The 23,361-nt window shown below is 30.7% G+C and overlaps 2 protein-coding genes across 26 annotated transcripts; one reads left to right on the forward strand and one right to left on the reverse strand.

The window, feature by feature from the left end:
- Positions 1–6,181: 6,181 nt before the first annotated feature.
- LOC107897291 (ABC transporter I family member 11, chloroplastic) lies at positions 6,182–14,578 on the reverse strand. Of its 25 annotated transcripts, none has more exons than XM_041078716.1 (16): positions 14,333–14,578; positions 14,196–14,253; positions 13,788–13,867; positions 13,520–13,571; positions 13,304–13,437; positions 12,784–12,898; positions 12,556–12,642; positions 12,338–12,386; positions 12,026–12,110; positions 11,595–11,690; positions 10,500–10,647; positions 8,249–9,228; positions 7,919–8,072; positions 7,348–7,404; positions 7,184–7,251; positions 6,182–6,585 (listed from the first exon to the last, which is right to left on the reverse strand). In XM_041078716.1, exons 1-10 carry the CDS (start codon positions 14,419–14,421, stop codon positions 11,612–11,614), a joined length of 828 nt encoding a protein of 275 aa, XP_040934650.1. In that variant the 5' UTR covers positions 14,422–14,578; the 3' UTR covers positions 6,182–6,585; positions 7,184–7,251; positions 7,348–7,404; positions 7,919–8,072; positions 8,249–9,228; positions 10,500–10,647; positions 11,595–11,611. The 25 variants fall into 25 exon arrangements, with proteins under 25 accessions (XP_040934650.1, XP_040934641.1, XP_040934631.1 ...); XM_041078707.1 differs by having other exon boundaries at positions 7,184–7,275; positions 10,500–10,669; XM_041078711.1 differs by adding an exon at positions 9,324–9,357 and having other exon boundaries at positions 6,217–6,585; positions 7,184–7,275; positions 10,500–11,690.
- On the forward strand, positions 7,882–10,753 carry LOC107895707 (protein LAZY 1). Its single transcript, XM_016820941.2, has 5 exons — positions 7,882–7,887; positions 7,974–8,040; positions 8,509–9,257; positions 10,401–10,692; positions 10,746–10,753. The coding sequence occupies exons 1-5, from the start codon at positions 7,882–7,884 to the stop codon at positions 10,751–10,753; spliced, it is 1,122 nt and encodes a 373-aa protein (XP_016676430.2).
- Positions 14,579–23,361: the final 8,783 nt, after the last annotated feature.

Consider the following 23,361-nt stretch of genomic DNA (forward strand, 5'->3'; position numbering starts at 1 on the left):
CGTTCAAAAGTTTGTTGGCAAATCCAACCAATGGTAAGCCTTGGAGGTTGATTTGTCCAGTAGTAGAATGACGCGTGGCTAAACTAGAAAATAGTTTCTCTTCCATTCTGAGTTATTATACAGCAGAAGCCCATGCGTGGCGTGTCAGAATTTACTAGGGATTCCCCCGCCCAAATCTTTATCTTTATTGGAAACTATTTTTTAATTATTCATTTTTTTATTCAATGGATGATATAAGTTAAATTTTTTTTTAAAAAATAACAAATATTCTTATAATTTTTTTTATATTTTATATAAAATTTATTAAAATGAATTTTTATATAAATGATTTGAGCTATCTATAGTCTCTCTCTCCAATTAGATTATAAATGTGTTTTAACTCACTCCGATGTATATCCTCTTAATACTAATAATAATATTTATGTCAATCAAATTAAGATTTAATTATCAATTTATTAAAATAACTTAAATCTATTGTAAATTAAAAAAAACACGTACATTCAATGATTTGAATCTATAAGTATGACCAAAATCCTCAAAAGCTTTTTTTTTTTGATAGATAAGAGAAGGCAACACATTGCCTTAAATTGAGTTATTTATACATGTGAATCACCTAATATGTCTTTTAAAAGTATTCTCCTAACATGAGGTGTAGGAACATCAACATAAACTAAATTAATATCATTAGAATGACATGATTTGGTTAGCCAATCAACAACCTTATTTCTTTCCCTATTCACAAACTAAAACTTAATTGTTGAAACCTGACCGGACACTTCCTTGATTTTCCTAACAAGAGTCATTGAATGTGTACTTCTGGAGCATTCTTTAATCATATCTATAGCCATAATGCAATTAGATGCGACAATCACCTTAGTGTAGCCTCTTCTTTGAGCTATTTCTAAGCCATGTAGAATCATCCACAACTCAGTAACCATAGTCGAACCCTTCCCAACAAATCTTTAAAACCCTTCAATCCAATTCCCAAACAAGTTGTGTAATACTCTCCCAATTGTTGACCAATTTCCATCCCTACTAATCGCTTCATCGATGTTGACTTTGATCCATCCATGGTTGGGTGGACACCACCTCCCCATCACAGCTTGGAAATTGGAAATCTCTGGATCTATTATTCTTCAGATTTGCTTCAATGATATGTTTAGCAAAACACTCGGTGCATGTTATCATATCTTTTACTTTGTCAATCGCTTGCTGGAACACGCAATTATTCCTATTTTTCCATAACATCTAACACAAAGTCAAGAAGATGATTATTGACTCAGCTCCACTAGATCCGACCTGAAATCGTCCTCTAAAATTGGCAACCACCCATTCGGCCAAATCCAAATAAAAAAAATCTAGAGACACAATCAACAGAAATCGTCTACAACGATACTTCAGTCGCAAAATGACAATCACATAGAATGTGTAAATATGTTTCTTGAGGGCCTCCACAAAGTATACACTCTATGTTGTTAGACAAATTCCTCTTAACCCTTTCACAGTTAGTAAGGAGTCTTCGATCTAAAACTAACCAAAGGAAGTGTTTAATTCTAGGAGGCAAAGCATTATTCCTTATTTCCAAAAGCTTTTTTTTTAAATTCTTCATGTTTGTTTATAGCTTATGTTAAGAATCGGTGATTGCCTTTCTTAATAAAATCATTTTCAAAGTTTGAATATTTTATCATTTTAATCAAAATCTCATTACTTTTTAGATAAATTATTTATAAATGTATTACTTTACAAAAAAAATTATATACACATAATGAGTGTATCATAATTTAATATAAAATAATAATTTTATTATTAAATCAAGAGATTATTAACTTAACTATAATTGTTATTGATATTAATTTTATTAATTTTACAAATGATAACATCAATGTTAATAAAATCAAATTGAATATCAATTATATTCAATCTTCAATTTTTAATTAATCAATTGAGTTGACACTTATTCAAATTATAATAATTAATAAAATAATTAATAACAAACAACATATATATTTTACTTAATCATATTATTTTTAAATTTAAATCTTATTTATTAAAAATAAAATAAAAGTATATAAAATTTGATTTTCTATTGTTTTCTATTGTTCTTAATGATCTTTTACCAGTTGCCGATTGAGTCTTAACTCCATTGACATTGATATTGTTATTAGTGTAGGAGGACGTGGGTTCAAATGCACTGGAATACATTATCCTCCTATTTAAGGGTTGAGAAAGAATTACGAGTAATTCTAGATGTTGTATAAAAAAGCAGATATAATAAAAATCTATAATGAGGTTAATGTTTTAAAAAAAAAATTCTTCCAACTCATAGAGTTAGTTGCATAAGAAATTGATTATGATCCTCATTTGGAATTAGTTTTTAAACTTTAAAACATTCTAATTATATCCTCAAACTATCGATGTTATATCAATAATGTCTTTTTGTTCCTAAGATTGTTAATTTAATCATTAAATAAGACGTCAGGTGTTATGTGACATAATTTAAAATGAAAATTTAATATTGTAAAAATATTAAATTTGAGGTTTTCAAAACTTTTGCTCACTCTCTTTTTTTAGTTTTACTTTAATTTTTAGTTATTAATTCTAAAAGTCACACGACAATATCTTACTCTATTAATATTTACAAGAGGAGAGTAAAAGCCTAACAACAATGCAATTAGCACGATTCGAACCTAGACTATGTCTGGAGCAATAAACACCTTAATTATCAGGCTAATATGGAGTTTTATATATTTAAATTATTAACTTGAATTTTTATTCATTTTAAATTTTTAAATAATAAAAATATTTATTTAATTGGAATGATTAATTGTGTAATATAAAATGAAAGATGTTGTTTGGGTTTCTTTTATTATTTGGGCTATTTAATTATGAATTTGTTTGTTGGTAGGCTTTTGCTATATTCTAGATTTTGGATTTAGTCATTTTATTTGTTAAAATTTAATCTCTTTATTTTTTAAATTATTCATTTTCAGTCTTTTTGTTCATTATTTTTGTTTAATCATAAATTTAAGCTTCAACTTTTATAATTTTTATTAATTTAGCGCTTACTTGTTTTTTTATACTTTAACAATTCTTATGGGATAAGCCAAGATGGTAGGTGTGGTAATGTATATGCTATGTTATAACCTTAAAATTAAAAAAATAATTATATATATACAAATAGCTAAAAATTCATAAAAGAATCTAAAAATAAAAAAATTATTTGAAAAAAAAACTATAATTTGATAAAAAATATATTATTTACATTTTTTTTCTCTTCAATTTTATAATGGAGAAAATTATTGATCGGGTCAACAACATTTAATAAAAAAATGTAATGAGTTTTTTTATTTTTATTTGAAAGTAACGTTTTAAACAGTTATAAAATAATAAATATTAAGAAAGAAGGAAAAAAGAAAAGAAAAGAAGGTTGGCAATATGAGATCATTTTCTGGTAAAATCTAAAGAGGATTGAAGAATGAATGATGGTGAAAGAAGAAATGCGATTTTTTGGATTAAAAAAAAAAAAGGGGTTAAATTAATAAAAGAAAGCTAAGTTTTTAAGTAGAGATAAGAAAAGGATTAAAATGAGTAATTCAAAAATTAAATGAACCAATTGTAAGTAAAAGAAATTGATAAATGTAGCCTCGATTTTATTGTTTTGGGTCATGACAATAAAATCATTAAGAAAATAGATAATCAAATTTAAAATTAGTTTTTGGTCTACCTTTCAATTTTTGCCTATTAAGTAATAATCTTTGGATTAATCAAAATAGTCACTTTTTATTTTCTTTAAGTTATATTTTACTCACTTATATTTGAATTGTTATGTTTTAGTTACTTACGTTATTGTATTGTAACATTTTAGTCACTGTGTGATAATTACTATTAATGGTAAGCTGACGTAGCACGTTAAATCATCATTTCAAATAAAAATTTTAGGTTAAATTTATAATTGGTCCTTATATTTTTTTTCGTTTTGAGCAATTTAATTTTTTTTCTTTTATATTAAAAGAGATGGAGAAGGGACGGAAATAGAGGGAGAAGAAGAAGAGAATGAAAAAGAAGAAGAAAAAGTTAAAAGAAAAAGAAAAAAATTGCTTGAAATGAAAAAAATATGGGAATCAATTGTATAATTTAACTTAAAATTTTTGTTTGAAATGATGATTTAACGTGTCACGTTAGCTTACCATTACACCGTTAATGGCTCGATGACTAAAATGTTACAACATGTTAACATAAGTAACTGAAACGAATATTTCAAATATAAGTGACTAAAATATAACTTGAGGAAAATAATAGTGACTATTTTGGTAGTTTACCTTTGTTTGATTTATTTGGTAAAACGGCCAACATCTTAAAAGAGCTCATATTAGGTGCCTTAGAATCAATGATTATGATTTCTGAGATTTACCCATCTTACTTGCTACATCAACTGTAACTTAATTCTTAAATATTGATGTTTTTGTTTTATACCAATGCTTATATAAGTTTTTATTGGATAAAAATTTAAATTTTTGTTCTACTTTTTAAGAAATCAATTCATAATATTAACATCTCGGTTTAAAAGAATTAGATTATTAGAATTTTACAGGTTAAAAAATAATTATATTTAAAATAAATAATAGAAGAATATATATAAATAAATGATATTTATTTTTTTAACATGAAATTTATTTATTACCGTAATATATTTATAAATAAAATAATAATCTTATAAATAAAACAATTTAGGGAAAAGAAAGTTAATGAAGAAGACTTAACGTATTCAACTTTTCCCTTTTTTTCAATATTAATAATCATCATATTCAAGTTGGATCAATACAACTTGAGGGTATATGCAATTTGGGATATATATCTACATACATATATACATATATACACACACAAGTGAAGATGAAGTCTTGAGATTCAGTAAGTGGTAAGTCATGTTGGCAACTTTGCAACCAATTCCTAGTTGGATAGTATGACGACGGAAGATGTGAAAATTGAAAAATTCAAAGTAAGCGTTATTGATGGCAATGCCTAGCACTTAGTAGATTTGACGAGAACTAAAGAATAAGACTGGAAATATAATAAACAAATTATTGTTTATAAAATGAAATTAAAAAGGGAAAAAATTCAATCTAATTTAAGTTTTGTTTGTGAGTTTTTAAAATTATTTTATTTAATAAATAAATTTGATGTTAAAAAAGAGAAAAATAGATATTCATCTATTTATGATTTTGTATGTATTTTTATCAAAATTATGTATTTTATCAACAAATGAACTTTTAAATATTTTTTAAAGATTAATATTTAAAAAAAAATTAAGAGTCAAAACTAAATTGACAAAATCTATAAAGTTAGTTGTTAAATTTGTTGATTTTTTTAGAATTAAGACTAATGATTGAATTTGTAAACGTTGAAAGGCTAAAGTTATTACTATTCCAATAAAAAAAAGCTTCCATTAGTGATTTAACGAATAGGTGGCTAAATTATTATATTTCGATAATGTTAATACTAAAATAAAAAATTTTAAACTTGGGTGACCAAAAGAAAATATACTAATAGTAGAGTGACTATTTTTATAATTTACTCTTTAGAGAGAAAAATGGGAAAAACAATGAAAATTTGTAAAAGTTCCATGTGGGATTCACATGTCCACCATCAAATCTGGGGTTTATTTAGCCAACAGAAAGTCATGTATGTTGCACCCTTTTTGCTCTTGTCCTGGTATAGACTGTAGCACACAGTAAAAAGGGATTGGGGGGGGGGGCACCCTTTCCCACTTTCTTCCATAAAATAGCCATTAGACATGTTTTATGTCTACTTGGGTCTTCTCTCGCAACCTTGTTCTTCACTCATGTTCTTTAGCAGCTCAAATTGAGCACCCTCAAACCCAAAACCATGAAATTATAAATAATGAGCATCCCCTCAAAGCCCTACTTTACCTCAAATACAGTATAGGGTTTTTGATAGAATTGCCCAAACATGTTTCACCTCAATCAGTATCTCAATAATGAAATATTTCAAGCAATCATAATCAACAAAGACAAAATGTGGGTTGTATTATCCAAACAGAAAAAGAGTACTGGATATGGATATGTGTCCAACACAACTATACTCAATTTTTTACGTGTTGGAAGATCGTATTCTCATACTTACGCCTTAATATGTATTGGATATAGGTGCTAGATGCGGATACTTAAAAAGTTTTTTATGATTAAATGAGCCATAAGAGAAACTTGTGTTTAAAGTTTCATTCACAAAGACTCTTAATAACAACGTTAGCTGACATCAAATATACATGTAATGTAAGTAATACGGCCCTGCACTTTCATTGTTAGGTAATGATAGGATATGACTGAAGATAAGTATTCAACACAATGGACCATGATTATATGCAGAGGCACATGACAAAAAGTTGCCCTCACATCCAAATTTGGGGGGGGGGTCTAGGATTCAAGTTGAAGACATTTTGGGGTGGCTTTTGTCTTGATGCGAACCATATCTTCCTCCTCGGCTCACTCTAACATCTTAGACTCTTTGATGCTTTTGGGTATACTGAAGTATCAATGTCGGCAACCCTGTCTTATTGGCAAGTTTCTTAATCCAAAAATATACATGCAAGAACAAGAGAGCATGTTAGTACCAATCTTCAATTGCTAAAAAGGCCTCATTATCATGCCTGCATCAAGTGCAAATTCATTATAAGTATCACCAGCCATGTGTATGATAACGACTACGATGACATTACTGCATGGTGGAGTTCAGTTTTTTTCAATTTATGGAACCATGTAAAATCTAAAAGAGACTTGATGAAATTGTTATTTATTCATCTCAAAAGTAAGGCTATATATACACATTTAAATGGCTTAAAAGAGGAAAGAAATTAATCAGAAAATTCGCTATCATTTCCCTAGAATTAACCCTGATATCATGCATAAGATTTGTGTCTAATAATCTGTAACCAGCCTGTAACATTGCAAGATATAGAGATGTATTACCATGATAATTCGCAATAAGTAAAGCTGGGAAATCTAGATTATAAAGTGAAACTTGCCTCTGCCCTATGTCCCATATGAGATGCCCATGTTCTCATTTTAATCAAGGTCTAAAATTATAACGAATTCTAATTAAGAAGAACAAGGAACATGGTGTTAACGAAATTCCATGAACAAAATTTATGAAAATGCATGATTACCGATTATCATCTGCAAACAGTTGAGTTGAACAATGTTGCAGGTTTCACCAAGCTTCAATTGAACTAAGCTGTGAAATCAATAGTTGCAGTTCCTAACACATAAGATTGTTTGAGCTATTTTAGCTAGAAAAAACCAGAATGACATTAGTACAATAGATGAGGACCTTATTGAGGTAGAAACCTTTAAGTACGTCCCTAGTCCTCGTAATGGTGGCAGCATCCTACAAAAAAATACACATCATAAAGTAATTGTACATGAGATGTCTAGTCTCATTGATCATATGCACCCAATTTGGTTATGAATTGTTTGCATGCTTCTCAGTGTACCATAATCTGATATAAGATAGACTTGGTAAAGTCATGGCTGTACAGATCTTGTATGCATTCAAGTAGGCATGCACATACTTCAACAATGCATGTAATGCAGGACAGAGATGACAGTCATGAAAGCAAGGGTCCAGGAACCACTCTCCAACTTTTCAATTTGATTTGATATTGCCAGAGACCAGCCAACCAAAGTCTGTATTTTTCTAATTGTTTCTCTCTAACAATCACTGGCCGATTACTTGCTACTAGTATTGATGAGGAGATCCTGGATGTTTCGTGCATTATTCATCTAAATTATCTATCTCTACACATTCCTCCTATGAAAACCAAAACAATCTGACATCAAACAAGCTCTTCAAAGCGAGAAAAAAATGAAGGTAAGTAGTCTCCAATTCATTAGATTCTTACAGTAGCATAAATGTTAAAGTCCTGCTAAGTTCCCCTCTTACTGTTGTTGCTGCAGTTTCTAGGATGGACGTGGCATAAGTTACAGCAAAGTAATATTGAGCCTTTCAAGGATTTCAGAATTGGTATTCCGACTTCTTTCATTCACAAAGCAATCCTGGAGGCATGAAAATCATCACTAGATTGGATCAGCATAGCTGAATATGGATAATCAGTTGACTTGCCCAACACGAACTAAGGCATTAGTCATTAGAATCCCTCGCAGAGTTATATATAGATATAAAACAGATAGATTATAAACCTAAAACATAGGGTAAAATATAGGCTCCTTACACTACTGTTGAAACTAGGTGGTGACGGCCACATAGCTAAGAGTCAGAACTCGGTATCATTTTTCCTCTAAAGATTTTCTAATGTAGTAGCCACCCATCTTCATGGTCTCAGGTGTATCTTATTTCTCTTCATTTCATGATGGCTAAACCAAGTACATTAATATAAGTGCTTAAAATGAAAATCCATAAGTTCTGCTTAAGCACAACATAAATTCCTTTTTGTGCAACTGTTGTCTGATGTCTTTAAACTCCTGACTTCAGGGAACTACTGCACCTGTCTTTCAGCTTATTCATCCTTCAATGAGCAAGACTCGCATCCTAAGTCAACTTCCAGCTGTGGATATGGATCAAGATACACAACCCAGCGCAAACAGGAAAGTGAAAACTCCACAGATTTCAAAGCTGGTGAAGTAGACAACTTTGGAGATGAAACATCCACTGACTTTCTGACCATTGGAACTCTGGCATCTGAGTGGGCTATTGGCGAGCCTGTAACACCAAGATTCACCATGTTTTTGGAAAACATAACCGAGGGAAAAACAGAGGTGACAGAAAATGATTTTAAGGTCATCAATGATGAACTGGAGAAGTTCCTTGGGCCTGAAGCTGAAGAACATGGGTCTCATGAATCATCAGGAAGGAACAGTCTGGTTAGCACAATTGCACTTAATGGTGAGCCAACACAAGAAGTGAGTGCTGAAGAATATGGGAAGGCAATTGTTTGTCCACTTCAAGGATATCTGTTTGGGTCTTCGATAGAACTCCCAGAAACAAGATTTCAGGTAAAGAAAGAAAAGGCAACACTTGCAGAACTGTTCTACGGTACAAAAATTGCAGATGAGAGTACTATGGAAAAATGTGGGAAAGAAGAAATGCAGACCAAACAAACAAGTAAACCTCTCAAACATTTCATCAAGAAGATTCTGAAAATGCTTCATGCTTCTTCAAGGAGTTCTATCTCTTTCACCAAAGAAACTAATCCTGTTTCAACCAAGAAAAAACTCCAAAAGGTGAGTCTTCTGTCTTCAGGGGCTGGATTCTCTAACAACTTTATAAGAATTTTAAAGGAGGAGGACCTCAATAATGTAAAATCCAATGGTGCATCCCTGCCTTCGAAAACACATATTTTGTAGCATTGATATTAGTCAAAAAGTCTACAATAATTAAAGAGTACAAGGAGCAGAAGGTACAAGAATCATGTATGCCAATACCATAATTCTCAAGCCTTAGATTATAAACCATTCACTGAAAAACGAGTCAAACTCTGGCAAGTCAGAACATTTCAGTCCTAGAGTCTAGAAGTCCACAACATGGCCTTTTGTGGTAATAAAATAATAAAACATAACATAATTCAGTGGCATATATTTCTGGGACAGTCTTTAACTATAATACTTGAATTTAGGATGAGTCTGTATTACGAGTATGTGTTTAATTTTCATTTTAAAGTTGTTCCTTATATTTGGAATATTATATTTTCGTACCTATGTTCAATTTCTGTGCAAGAATTGGACATCACAGCTTTAGGACTGAAAAGTTCAGATAATATAGACCTAACTCTCTATCAGCAAAGAATACTTGCCAAAATTGTCAATAACATATCAGCTAGGGAGGATTTAGATTTTGCCCTTTTAAACAGAACTCGGTACCTACACTAGCAAGTTCAGAAAAAAAAGAGAAGTGAAAAACTGAAATTAACCACATGCTAACATGACATATCAACCTTTTTCTTTTGGTAATTTGCAAATTCTATGGATATTCCAATAAATCTAATTATAATCTCACCATTGAAAAACACTTCTGCTTCTTCCCTGAACATCGACATGGTCAACTGATAAGTCCTATGTTACTTGGACTTAGCTGATGTCGGATACAAGTACGTATCCAACTCAAGTATCCTCAATCTTTTCCAAGTTCATTCATACATTTGTAGAATCATAGCTCATACAAATGGCTGAATATGTGATGGATATGGGTATTCAACATGGGACAAAAGAGAAGAGTCAGAGCAACATAAGACAAGTCCAATTCTCCATTTATTTTTATACCTTAGATGGAGCAGATCTAGGATAGTCCTTCAGATTAATTATTCTAATGAAAGGGGTAAAAGGATTTCTAATCCCCAGCATGAGTTTTACTTTCAGTGTGGCTTGCAGGTCACTAGACTGTTTCACAGAAAAATCCATCCTGAAAGCTCTATAGCTGAAAGAGAATCAAAAGTCCAGCACAAGAATGAGATGAATAATACTCCTTACAATGATGGTGATAGTACTGATGGAGAGCAGATGCACCAAGTTGAAGTCAAGAACTGGTTTTCTCAGGGATCAACGTCCAGGGCAGGAACACAAAATTACAAGTCCTCGGTAATGCCTCAGCCTCAATATGGAGTTACTGGTTGTACTGCTGCAAGTTCAAATGGGGCGCACTGGATTAAAACAGAAGCAGACTGTAAGTATCATGCACCCCTTGACATTGATATAATCTTTTGGTATAAATTTCAGCTATCTAGGGCATTTAAATTAATTCTCCAGCCTCCCCCCCCCCCAAAAAAAACAGCCAAAAAAAATCATAGTATATAGTTACCATTGTTTATGTGGTTGATCCCAAAGTACATTCCATAAAACCGAAAAGAAAAAATAAAATCAAAACAATGACGTCGAAAGGGAAAACAGTCAAATGCATACCATCAGAATGTTGTACTGGACAAATATTTTTCTTGAAAAAGTACATAAATATAATTCAAGAAGTATTTGATACACCACCACAATTGATGTTCATAGTTAACCTATGAATAGGCAATATTTTTGGCATAACCAGAAATATATTGCTAACCAATATATTATTGTGATGTTAACACAAAGACAGTAGCAATATAGACTGTATTGAGATTTGCAATAAAGTAGTTGAGTGATTAATTTTTTCTAACATATGTCTTCCCATCTTCTGCTGCTGCCATTGTAGACTTGGTGTTGGAGCTGTAGAGAAGAAAGGACAACAAATGCTTACTAATAGCTTTCATCCTTCACAATAAGAATGTCAATCTTGTGTCTTCACAATATCTACTCCATTGTAATGTGTTTAGTTTTGATGAACTCCATAGCCTATTAGAAGAAATCTATATTATCCTTCTGGGTGTCATAATAAAGTTGTTCACTTGGTTTCTCTAGTCTTCTGAAGAAATGCTTATGATTATTTTTAAGTCTCATCCAAATTCTTTCTTGAGATAATCTGATCCACATGCAATGTACCCCAAAGAAATCCATCATTGAGCTACAGCAATACCTGAATTTAGTCTGAAAACTTGAAGAAAGAGAGGACTATCAAACCTCAAAGTGAGAAATGTCAATAACCTGAGCAATATTCTAAACTAAATCACTAGCTGCTCTTCCCTCAGAAATCCACCCATTTCCATCCTCCAAGATTGATCAACTAACTCTTCTAGCTCTCTGAAAATAAACCAAAACGCTCCATAAGCTGAAAGTATTAGCACATACAATCGAAAGAGAATTAGAAACAACAAAGTTCGATTTATTGCATCTTGGATATCATCATATAAATCATAAAAGGGTTTAGGTACAACATATATCAACTTGGATTGATTAAGTTGTACAACTCATTATTATAAAAGAGTTGTTAGAAGACGGCATTGGAATTGAATGAAGAGAGAAGGTTCTTACCCAGTTCTCTTTTACCCAATTATGACATACATAAGCTATATATTATAATACTCTAATATAACACTCCAATGGAAAAAAACCTAGAATGGAAATCAAAGACTTACTTGAGATCATGACTGACAACAAGTATGGTTAATTCTTTCTTCAGATGCTTCAAAAGTTTAACAACATCTGCACGCGCCTTCCAATCTGATTTTGCAGAAGTATAAGGAACAATAAGATTTAGAGGGTAAAGAAATCTGAAAGTGAACTATTTATAGACATGTCAAAGCCAAATCAATTAGTACAATTTCTTGGTGCTTTTGAAAGCACTTCATAAGTCATGCTCTATCCAGGAACTCTAGTTTCTAAACTATATCATAAACAGAAGATAACATAAAATGTAAGAAAACAGAAAAGAAAAAGCAATGCCATACCAAGACCAGCGAGAGGCTCATCCAATATTAATAAGTCAGGGACTTGTGCCTTCAGCCATCAGACAATGAAAAAGAACAACAAGAAAAAGAATTATAACCAAAATAATTAGTGGCCAGAAATCATGTCAAGATATAAATAATCACAAAAGAATTGGCATTATGAATATCCTTGTTTAAAAATTGTACTGCAGATTGCAAATAACTCGCTAGGTCCTTACTAATTGAATTGCAAGAGCAAGCCGTCGTTTGTAACCACCACTTAATGAGTGAGGATCTTTATCCAAGGAGATACCATTCAATCCAACCTAACATCATTTAAAGAATTCATCTTAGATTTGGCTAAAATGAAGGCTTTAAGAACAAATACCCACCAAAAGCAGTACATAGGTGAGAGGGAAAGTTTAATGACCCCAAGTAGATAAAAAAAATGATATGAGCATGCATACCCAATTAAACGCTCTTTGGAGATTTAATGCCAGATGCTCCTTCAATTGAGGTCCACCCCTTTGCCTTGGCCAGCCAAATGTAACTTCGTCAAGCACATTGTCCGCTACAAAATACCTAGCCAGCAACATATAGAACTTACAAGAAGTAAGAACATGAACAACGATAGAGAATAAATTAAGTTGACAATATATAAGAAGAGTTCAAACTACTAATTGGTATTAAACCAGTTAAACATTAAACAAATAAAAAGAAGCATTTTGCTTAATGGGCATAAAACATTGCATTAATAACAGAAGCAAGAGTTTTCATCAACAAGATACAGTACCAGGAAAAACATGCATGTTCCTAAGACATCTTTGAAAGATTGCAAAAGCAACTACTTAAGAAAACTCAAAAGTCCAGCAAACATGCAAAAGATGACCCATGAAGAAAAAATTACAAGAATGTAGCTATCAAAGAGATCCAAAATCCAATCAAACAAACAAAGACGAACAGAATTTTTCAGTTGATATGATGTACCTCTCTGGGAACTGGAACACAATACCAACTCTTTCTGGAACCAATGACTTCGGAGATTGAGTTGGTTTGCCATCATCTGTATATCTCTGAATAAAAATAGAGCCTGACGTTGGTTTGCTCAATCCTGCAAGTAGCTGAAAGGAGAAAGAAAAATAAGAGACATACAAGGTATATAAAGTGAATGATCAAAAGCCCACATATACATATATAGCAGACCTGCAAGAGCGTAGTTTTTCCACTTCCACTCTGTCCAAAAATTAAGCCAAAGCTGCAACAATTCACACAAACCATTTACTCCATAACAAAAAGTCAGCTTTGAAGGTGCAGCAGGATATTCCAATGTTGTATGATCATTCTCTTTTTTTTTTTTTCGAGAGCTTACATCCGATCAGCTGATAAATTGCCCAATGTTCCTAAGAGTATTCCCTATGCAACATTGATTTTAAAATAGTAATATTCTATTATTGACAAATAAAGCATTTACCTTTTCTCCGGAAGTGAAAAGCTAACTCCATTCAAAAGGTTAATCTGAGTCCCTGGAGGTCGATAATGAACATCCTTAACCTTGAAATGACAAGATGCAAGGTTTCAGCAAAGTCCATCACTTTCAATATTACCATTCAATCAAAACAAACAAACCCCATTAATAATAGCATTAAAAAAACCATCCATCTGCAAAATAAAACAGCTATAAAATACAAATTTAATAGTCATATTCACCAAATGCAATCCCCCAAACATGTTTAAGCTACCGCTATAATTATCAATTTGGTGCGTGCAAAATAATAACATCATAATTATTACTCAAAAGAAAACTGACGAAGTAAAAACAACAAAAAGAAACAATTAATTCCCTAAAACCATAAAAATAAGATTAAAAGAAAAAACTTACTTCCAAGCAAGAGTAATCACATGAGATTTTAATGACTGGAGTTCTTTTGAAGTTCAACCTGCAAAAAAAAAAACGTTCTTTGAACAAATTCCTTTATTCATAGGGATTAGTGACGTTCTGCTGGTTAATAAGCTTACATGGATGGCGATTTCGAGGAGATTAAGGTTAATGGCTCGGTAATTCTGGAACCGAATAAAGAAGACGCTGTGAAAGTAAAAGCCGCCATGCTGGGTCCGAAAATGAAGTGAAATTCAATATTAAGATTATCGAAATGAAGAGAGGTGAGTGAGTAGGGGAAGAGGAGGAACACGGCAGTCGATGGTGGTGCAGCAGGCGTTTGGCGGGACTGAAAGTAGATGAGGCTTTGTATTATTTTTGGTGGAATTAGGACTCATTTTAATGGATCACCTCAATTTACCAAAAACAATCATTGGGCCACCGCAGCAAGCCCAAAAATAAAAATCTTCATTATGTTATAAAATAAAGAATAAAAAAGAAAGATAATAAGGAATAACAAACATAAAATATCAAAAGAGAAGTAATTTTATTAATCAATACAATGCATATTTAAAAAATATGAATGAAATAAATTTTTATTACTAATGAATTTTAGAGTTCTAAAGTATATAAAAGTTCTTATCATGGACATCCATTTTATAATAATAAAATATTTATAACATTTCCCCTCAATGTCCATTAATAGATAATGTGTAATGGCTTGATTTCCAGTGGTATCAGAAAATATGGTTTTAGATCCCGTTTTCGTAAACTGAGTCTGTAAATATTAAATAAGGATATTTTCAGAGTTAATATTTAGATGAATTGAAATTAAGATAGTTAATTAAGTCGAAATTGTGTTTAATTAAGACCCATAAACTAAATTGTCAAATACAATTGTTATGAATTTTTAATTAGTAAATGGCTTGGGGACTTCAATTGGAATTAACCAAATATCCAAAATAGAAATTAGACCATGCTCAAACATGAGATACTGGACATTAATGGTAGGAGTAGATCAATTTAAGTAATTAAGGGTTTATTTAATTAAACATAATCAATTAAGTAATTAAAGGTTAATTAACATATAAATAACAAACAAAGTGGAAAGGAAGAGAAAATATGTCATCTTCTTCCCCAAGCTATGAGAACTAAAACAAAAAAAAAAAGAAAATAAAGAAAAGAAGACGCTTTAAGGGTTCAAACAATTAGCCAATAATTAGGTAATGTAATTAAGTAATTTTTTTTTGTAGTTTTTATAAATTTGAAGTCATGGGAGCTTGATTTAACTAGCTCAAATACCAATTTGTGAAACTGTTAGAGTTTTAGAAAGTTTCCATGTTCTAAAGATTTAGGTGTTAAATTGATCGAAATTAAGCTTAGTTTAAGAAAATGACTTAATTGTAAAGTCTAATTGCTAGTTTAGTATATTATGGACCAAATTGAATAAAATGTAAAACTGTTAAAAAATTGATAGGAATAGAAAATAGAAGTTCCCTAATGAATATATGTGAAATTAGATTTTAATTCGAAGGTCTAAATTGAAAGTTATGCTTGTCTTGGAAATATGTATAACTTTGTAATTGAATGTGAATTTGATCTGGAATTTGATATTACATATTTTTGTATTATTATTCGTATATAAAGACGACGTAGGACCGCTGAAAGGGAAAGGAACTCAAGTTTTCAATTTGTATTCCAATGATTCAAATCATTATAGTTGTTGCATATTTATACTGTTTTGCATAGTATGATATTGAGGTGAGTTGAAAATGATTACCTGGATTGAATTGTTATGATTGAGATTGGTTATCGAAATAGATGGCTAAACTGAATAGAATTGAAAATAGTGTAACTTGATGAAAATATGAAATTGCTTTTGAATTGGGTTGAATCATGTTATGTTATGTAATGAAATGATGAATTGGTTGATGAATTGAAAACGATGAAATGTAAATTTAGTTATATAATGAATTGGATAATTGCTTACCCTATTAATTATTTGAGCAAAATCGGATATATTTGGCATGTCATATGATAGATTGAGTATAGATTACTTCGGCTATATGTCGATGAGTGCTGGGCATATTTTCCTTTAGACATTTCGATGAGTGCATGGCATAACTTTTATTTTGGTTATACCGATAAGCACTGGGCACAATCTATTTACTTCAGACATTCCGACGAGACATTGGGTGCCAAATTGGTATGTTGGTTGGGATCCGTGTATCCGTTCGAGTCTGAGTCATGCTAATAGAGAACATAAATGGTGAATTGGTTGATTGATATTTGGAAAATGATTAAATGTTATAAAGTTGAATTACATGTATTTATAAACAATATTGATTATTGATAGCATGTGAAATACCATATGAATCGGTTAACGAGCCTGAGGGTCGATATGGTAAGATAACAAATGAATTGATTCGATTCAGAAACGAAATGTGATATGATTAAATGTTGAAAATTGAGGAGGAATGCAAATATTATTGACATTAATGGAATTGGTATGATATGGATACTTAGATTGATAATTTAGGTAATGTATAGTTGATCCATTTGATAGAATTGGTGTAATTTGTAGCATATATAGATATATGTTGATATGTTGATTGAGGATGAACATGAATTGTATATGAATTGATTGTTATTAGGATATGAAGTTGAATATATGCAATTGATTGAAACTTATATTATTTTGATTTGAATCATGAAAATACCACTAAGCTTTATTGCTTAGCGTACGATTTGTTTTCTCGTGCACAAGTTTAGGTACATCTCGAGGTCCCGAGCATTGAATCCAGCATCCAACCTGTAATCCTCAACTCATCAATGTTTTTAAAGTCTCTTTTTGGTTTGTTATATGACATGTACCTAGTTAAAGTCAATTTTGAATTAAAGTGTGAACATTTAATGTATAACACCCCCTAACCCTTATCCGTCGCCGGAATTGGGTTACGAAGCATTACCGGACATTGCAGATCAAATACGAACATTTAAAAATCATTTAGACATCATAATTTAATCATATTGTCCCTCTTTTGAGCCATCGAGACCCAAAATATGTGTTAGAAAAAAAACGAAACTAAACTGGGTACTCTAGAAATTTTTCCTAGGTACAGGGGACACGCCCGTGTGGTCAAAGGACATGCCCGTGTGGCTATTGGACATGCCCGTGCCTCAGGCCGTATTTGACCCAGTGTAACTCTCTGACTTAGGTTACATGGCCAGTCACACGCCCGTGTGCTAGGCCGTGTGCCTCACACGATGAGACATACTCCCATGTCTCTGCTCGTTGAAATTACCTGGGCATTCTGCTTGAAATTTTAAAGTTACAGGGGATACACGGCCAAATCACACGCCATGTGTTAGCCGTGTGTCTCACATGGTCCAGTCACACACCCGTGTGTCTGGCTGTGTAAACTCAAAATGTACCTTAAACATCAAGTTTACCATACCCTGCAGACTTGAACAGCGAGCAACTCAAAAACCATTTATTCAACCAATACAAAACACAATCAAATACATTTAAAACATGTCAAAATAATCAACCTAATGACCTAACCAATGTACCCACATGGTTACTTCACATATATTATCCAAAACAATCCAATGAAACATCATTCAAGCCAATTCTAAATTCATACCAATTTCAACTAAAACATACCATTTGATAGCCTCAACATAAAGCATATGTTCATATACATATAACCAACCAATATCAACTTATAATATCATTTACAATCACTTCACAAAATGATAAGTATTAGATAACCTAGGTACATGTCGACACAAAAAGAAATATACATCACCACGTTTTGAGTTCGGGATCGTTGTGGATGCTGAATCGATGATCAACTTTTAAGTACTTAACCTACGCACAGAAAACAAACCGTACGCTGAGTATAAACTCAGTGGTATTTCTATAATTCGAATGCTTAAAAATAAAAAAAATAACATACATAAATATATTAACAATAGTCATTCAATTGAACAAATTATTTATAACACATTCAATTATCATCAATTACTATCTCAATTAGCATTTCTCAGTATCACACAATTCATATGTCTCATTTCTAATTTCACATTCGGTATTTTCAAATACCTTTCATAATATCACTTCATTTATTTACCCCTATTAACAAGACTCAAACTTAGACGGATACACGAATCCAACCAAAACACACAAGTTTAGCACCCAGTGCCTCATTGGATAATTTGAAGTAATAAGTTGACAACCAGTGTCTCATCAGCTAAACCGAAGTAAATTGGTACCCAGTACCTCTTCAATTTATCAGAAGTAATAATTTGACACCCAGTGTCTCATCGACTCGAAGTCGAAGTATCCCTGAACTCTTCCAATCCTATGGTATGCCATCTATATCCGACTTAGCCCGATACAACTAATAGGGTTTCAATTTCACTTTTGAAAGTCACATTCATCCAATATTCAAATATCACAAAATCACATACTTTCAATTTAATGTCATAATGATAATTACTCACCTCATTTACTTACCATAACATTTAATCAAAATACAACAAATAATAATTTCTAGATTCGGATTATAGAAATACAAACCAGAATTTCTGAGCTACTCCTCGTCGACTTCATCTTTTCTTTTCTTAGCCGAGGTTTCTGACACAATGTTAGATACAGAATTGAAACAATTGAAATTCATCAATACAATACAATTTCACATTGAATATTTCAATTTGTATTCAACTTTTGCCTAAATTTCAATTTAGTCCCTAAATCGAGACTAACTTTATTTCTTCAAAACTAATTCCATATTTTCATTCAATTTCTACTTTAGACTAAATTCAACTCTCTAATTTTACTTAAATCCCTAAATTTTGAAATTTTTACAATTTAATCCCTTTTTCATTCCTAACTTAAAATTCTATCAATTTTGTCCCAAATACTTAAATTATTCAACATGAACAACATCTAAAAATCCAATAATTTATAAAATTTCAACTTAGGTTAAGTAGTATTTAATACTAGGACTCTAAAAACATAAAAATTTCAAGAAAAAAGGGACTAAATTGACTTACCAATTGAGTTTTGAACCTTAAAACCCTAATTTTCTCCTTATTTTTCTTTCTCCATTTTCTTTTCTGTTCGTTTCAACTTTCTTTTTTTTTCATTTCTTTATTTGTTTTGTTTTATGTTTTATTATAATAATATAATAATAAAATAATTACTTAAATAATAAGTAAATAAATATAATATAATTTAATATATGAATTTTATTTTAACACATGTCATCATCTACACCATCCACTTGTCAATTAAGGTTTAATTGCTTATTTAGTTCCTTTACTTTTCTATAATGTATAATTAAACTTTCTCCCTATATGCAATCTAGTCCTTATACCTAATTACTCTTAATTTAAACAAATTCACCTAACCAAAACCTAATTAACCACACAACTAACTTCATAAATATTTGTTTTCCAAAAATGGAGACCCGAAAGTACACTTTTCGGTTACCTGTAACTATCGGGTCGTTACATAATGTTTAAATGACATGATCAATAGCTTAAATCCTTGAAGTAAGAATTGGTATATAATGAAAATAGCTCAATTGTAGCCATTTTGGTTCTCTATACATATGAATGAATAGGAGGATTTGGCAAATGCTAAGAATGGTTCAGATATGAGATTTCAACATGTATATTTGAACTTTATGTGTATGAATGGTATGTTAACTATGTTAGAATTCATTGGATATGTGTTTTGGGTGTTGAAATTGTAGTACAAATGAATTTGAATTTTATAGGTGAATGTAAACATATACCAAAACTTGACCATTTCAAGTCAGAATGTCATGTCATGATGTCGAATGTCTATTGCCGTGATGAAACCAGGTTGTCATGCCACGACGTGATACCGGGCTTTGGTTGTTGTGACGAGACTTACTCACTATGTTGTGTCACGACGAGGAACCTCATGATGTTGCGACACAAACCCAATAATTTGAAAATATTAAAATTTGGTCCTATTTTAACCTCGAGTTAGTTTTAGAGGTTTCGTAAGTTCGTATAAGTAAATTATTGTATATTGTATTGTATGCATGATTAGTTGAAATTGATCATTTAATAGTATAAATTGAATGTAGTTGATAAATTGAATGTAGTTGATCGTAGTTGCTCTGGAAACAAATGTGACACCTTGTAAATTGGATCCAGCAATCGGGTTGGATATTGAGGTTTGTAAAAACCTTACTAAGATAAAAATCCTTCTATAATACGCATAATTTGCTGCCTCATTAAAAAACTTACTAAGAAACCCCAGTGTGAAAAACCTCGATTAAGGGAAAAAAAGTACAACGAATATTAACCCTTTATCATAACAACATTACATAATACCTCATATCTTATGTATTTCAATATTTAATACTAGCTTTTCAAATGATCACTTGAATGATTTTGGTAAACATTTATTTCACCATTATTCTGGAAGTCATGAGTCAGGAAGAATTTTAGAGAAATATATTTTGATCTCATGAAAAGTTCCAACAATAATCATAGTAAAATTTGATTATGGTCCTTCTACAATAATACATATGTTCAAATCAGATCCATAAATATTTACGCAAAGGTATTGAAAATTTTTTCAGAAATTTCTATATGCTTCTAGCATTTTAAATCCTTCAAGGATTTTAATAAAAACTTGAGTATATAATGATTCATATAAAATATGTATCAACAATCACTAGACACAAGTAAGATATTTCATGAATTGTTAGACTAATAAGATATTTAAAGGCCCTTGCATCCATCACAAAATAATATTAAATTTTCTCATAATCAATGTCAACTTAGTGAAAAACGTCATTCTCTTATTTCGTTTTTGTAAAACTACTTCATTTGTACCCTCACTAACTTTATACTTTTAGATATTTGGATTACTAGTCGAGAAACTTCAAAAAAATTAATTCTACTTGAATTGCATCCTTCTAATTTTTTGACCAATTTATTCCGTGTTTGTATTTCTCAACAAATTCATTTAAGATCCTCATTTTCTTTTATTATCTCAACAATATTATTACATGCAAAATCTTTGTCGATAACTTTTCATTCTTGGTTCCACATTTGCTCATATTAATATAACTTATTGAGATATCTTTATTTTTATTATTTTTATATTTAATTTCAAGTACCTAAATCTCTTTCGGAGTTTTAATAATTAGTTGCGTCTTAGGTTGTTTCAAGAGCACATGCGTCCACTATATGACCAATGTGGCACAGTTAAGAAATTTCCATTTGGCACAATAAATATTTCCCACTTGGCACGATAATTATTTGCCACATGTCTTTATTGACTAAAGTTTAAAATGTATATTATTTCAATCTAATTTCCTTATAAAAATATATCAACATTGAATATCCATTCATATAACAAGGATCATATATGTCAATAATCTTTGATATGATTGATTTAGTCATAGATTATGAATTTTTTTTAAATATGTACACACTTAGTCCAATTTTATTTTATTTCTTAATATTAATTCCTTATACAATTTTTAATATCTAATATTGGAAAATACAAATATGTGCTTCAAGTCCGTAAAATTTAAATTTTACACATTCATTCATGCACTCATTTTTTAATTATTGAAATTTGAATTTCATACAAATAATTTTTGAGAAAGATATCAAAGATATTATTGAAATCATATAAATTAATTTATTAATTTAGTTAGCAATTGTATATTTTCTTGTTCTTTTTGAACAATCATATTTTTTATATAGCTTTTTTTTAAAATTTTTTGTTTAATAACTTCATTTACATAATTTTTTCTCTTTCAATTTTAAATTATATTATACATCATTTTTTTAGGAGTAAAGCTAAAATCATAATTTGGAGTATTATCAAATCATTCAAGTTTGTTTTAAATATTAAATCGTGGCCTTAATTTATATTAATTATAATTTAAACTATCATCATTTAAAAATTAAATATTTATATTATTTTTTACATTTTCAATAATATTATTTATGAAATGTTACAAAATTTTGTACCAATTTTTTTAATTTAATATAATATATTTTAATTAATACACACAATTAACCTATGCATCGCATGGAGAAAGAAACTAATTGATTTATTATTTTCTTTTACAAGAATTTTCATTGTTGGAGCCAATTAATCTATGATGCTTTATGCATGCATTACTTTCATTTCTTTTTAACATATTGTCCTTTTTAAGGCATTTTTTCATCTAGTGCCTGGAACAATGTCAACTAACTGTAGCACAGGTTACTCTATAAAGTTGCTATGTTTGGATTTATAAATTTGGTAACAAATATGTTTGGTATGAGATCTACTTGGTTGATTGAGATACTTGTCAGCCAATCCTTAATATCCAATCTAACCATGTATGGTAACTTGAATACTAATTGGGATTAGATCAAAGCAATTGATATCCCTTAATCTAAGGAGAATATCGAATCTTATCTTGTCAAGAAAATATATCCTTAGTTGATAGAAGAATTATCATACAGATTTATGCAATATTTATCTTAGTTAGTTCAAGGGATAATTGATTGTATAGAATTGATTATGTAACACCCCTTACCCAGTCCGGTTTCCAGATCGAGCTATGAGATGTTACTACAGTAATCAGAACTAAAAACGTTAAAAGAATCATGCAATAATCATTCATATCTCAATCATGATCATATGATGTCATTAAAATAGAAATTGAGACTAAATCGAACTTACGGAAGCTTTATTGGTGACCTGAGCATGAATTAGGACCAAATTGAAAAGTTTAGAAAATTTAGACTCTACGTCGTGATGAGACATTTCTCACGTTGTGACATCGCCAGACATTGAGTCACGTATCAACATCGGACCACTTGATGTCAGGACGTCATAGGCTGTTGGTTGATGTTATGACGAGAAGAATTCCATGTTGCAATGAGGACTCTGTTTTTGGTAAAATTAGGTCATTTCGTACCTAATTCATGCTACGCCACACCAAAGTCTCAAGTGATATTTATTTTGCCATTCAAACCTGCACAAAGCCGACTTAAATACATACCAAAAAATCTATTTAACCAACCACAAGATTAAACAAGCCATTATACATGAATTTGACATTTTCTAAAGCATAAAAACTAGTGTTTTCATCTACCAATCAGACATAAC

The sequence above is a fragment of the Gossypium hirsutum genome, chromosome A10 (assembly GCF_007990345.1).
Source record: "Gossypium hirsutum isolate 1008001.06 chromosome A10, Gossypium_hirsutum_v2.1, whole genome shotgun sequence".
NCBI classification, from domain to species: Eukaryota; Viridiplantae; Streptophyta; class Magnoliopsida; order Malvales; family Malvaceae; genus Gossypium; species Gossypium hirsutum.

Coding starts and splice junctions, on each gene's coding strand:
- LOC107897291 (XM_041078716.1), bottom strand. CDS start 14,421: ATGGCGGCTTTTACTTTCACAGCGTCTTCTTTATTCGGTTCCAGAATT. Junction 12,899..13,303: donor GTGTTCCAGTTCCCAGAGAG/GTACATCATATC, acceptor GTTGCTGGCTAG/GTATTTTGTAGCGGACAATG. Junction 12,387..12,555: donor TTGCTCTTGCAATTCAATTA/GTAAGGACCTAG, acceptor TGATGGCTGAAG/GCACAAGTCCCTGACTTATT.
- LOC107895707 (XM_016820941.2), top strand. Junction 8,041..8,508: donor TTTCAAGGATTTCAGAATTG/GTATTCCGACTT, acceptor TCCTGACTTCAG/GGAACTACTGCACCTGTCTT. Junction 9,258..10,400: donor CCAAGAAAAAACTCCAAAAG/GTGAGTCTTCTG, acceptor TGTGGCTTGCAG/GTCACTAGACTGTTTCACAG.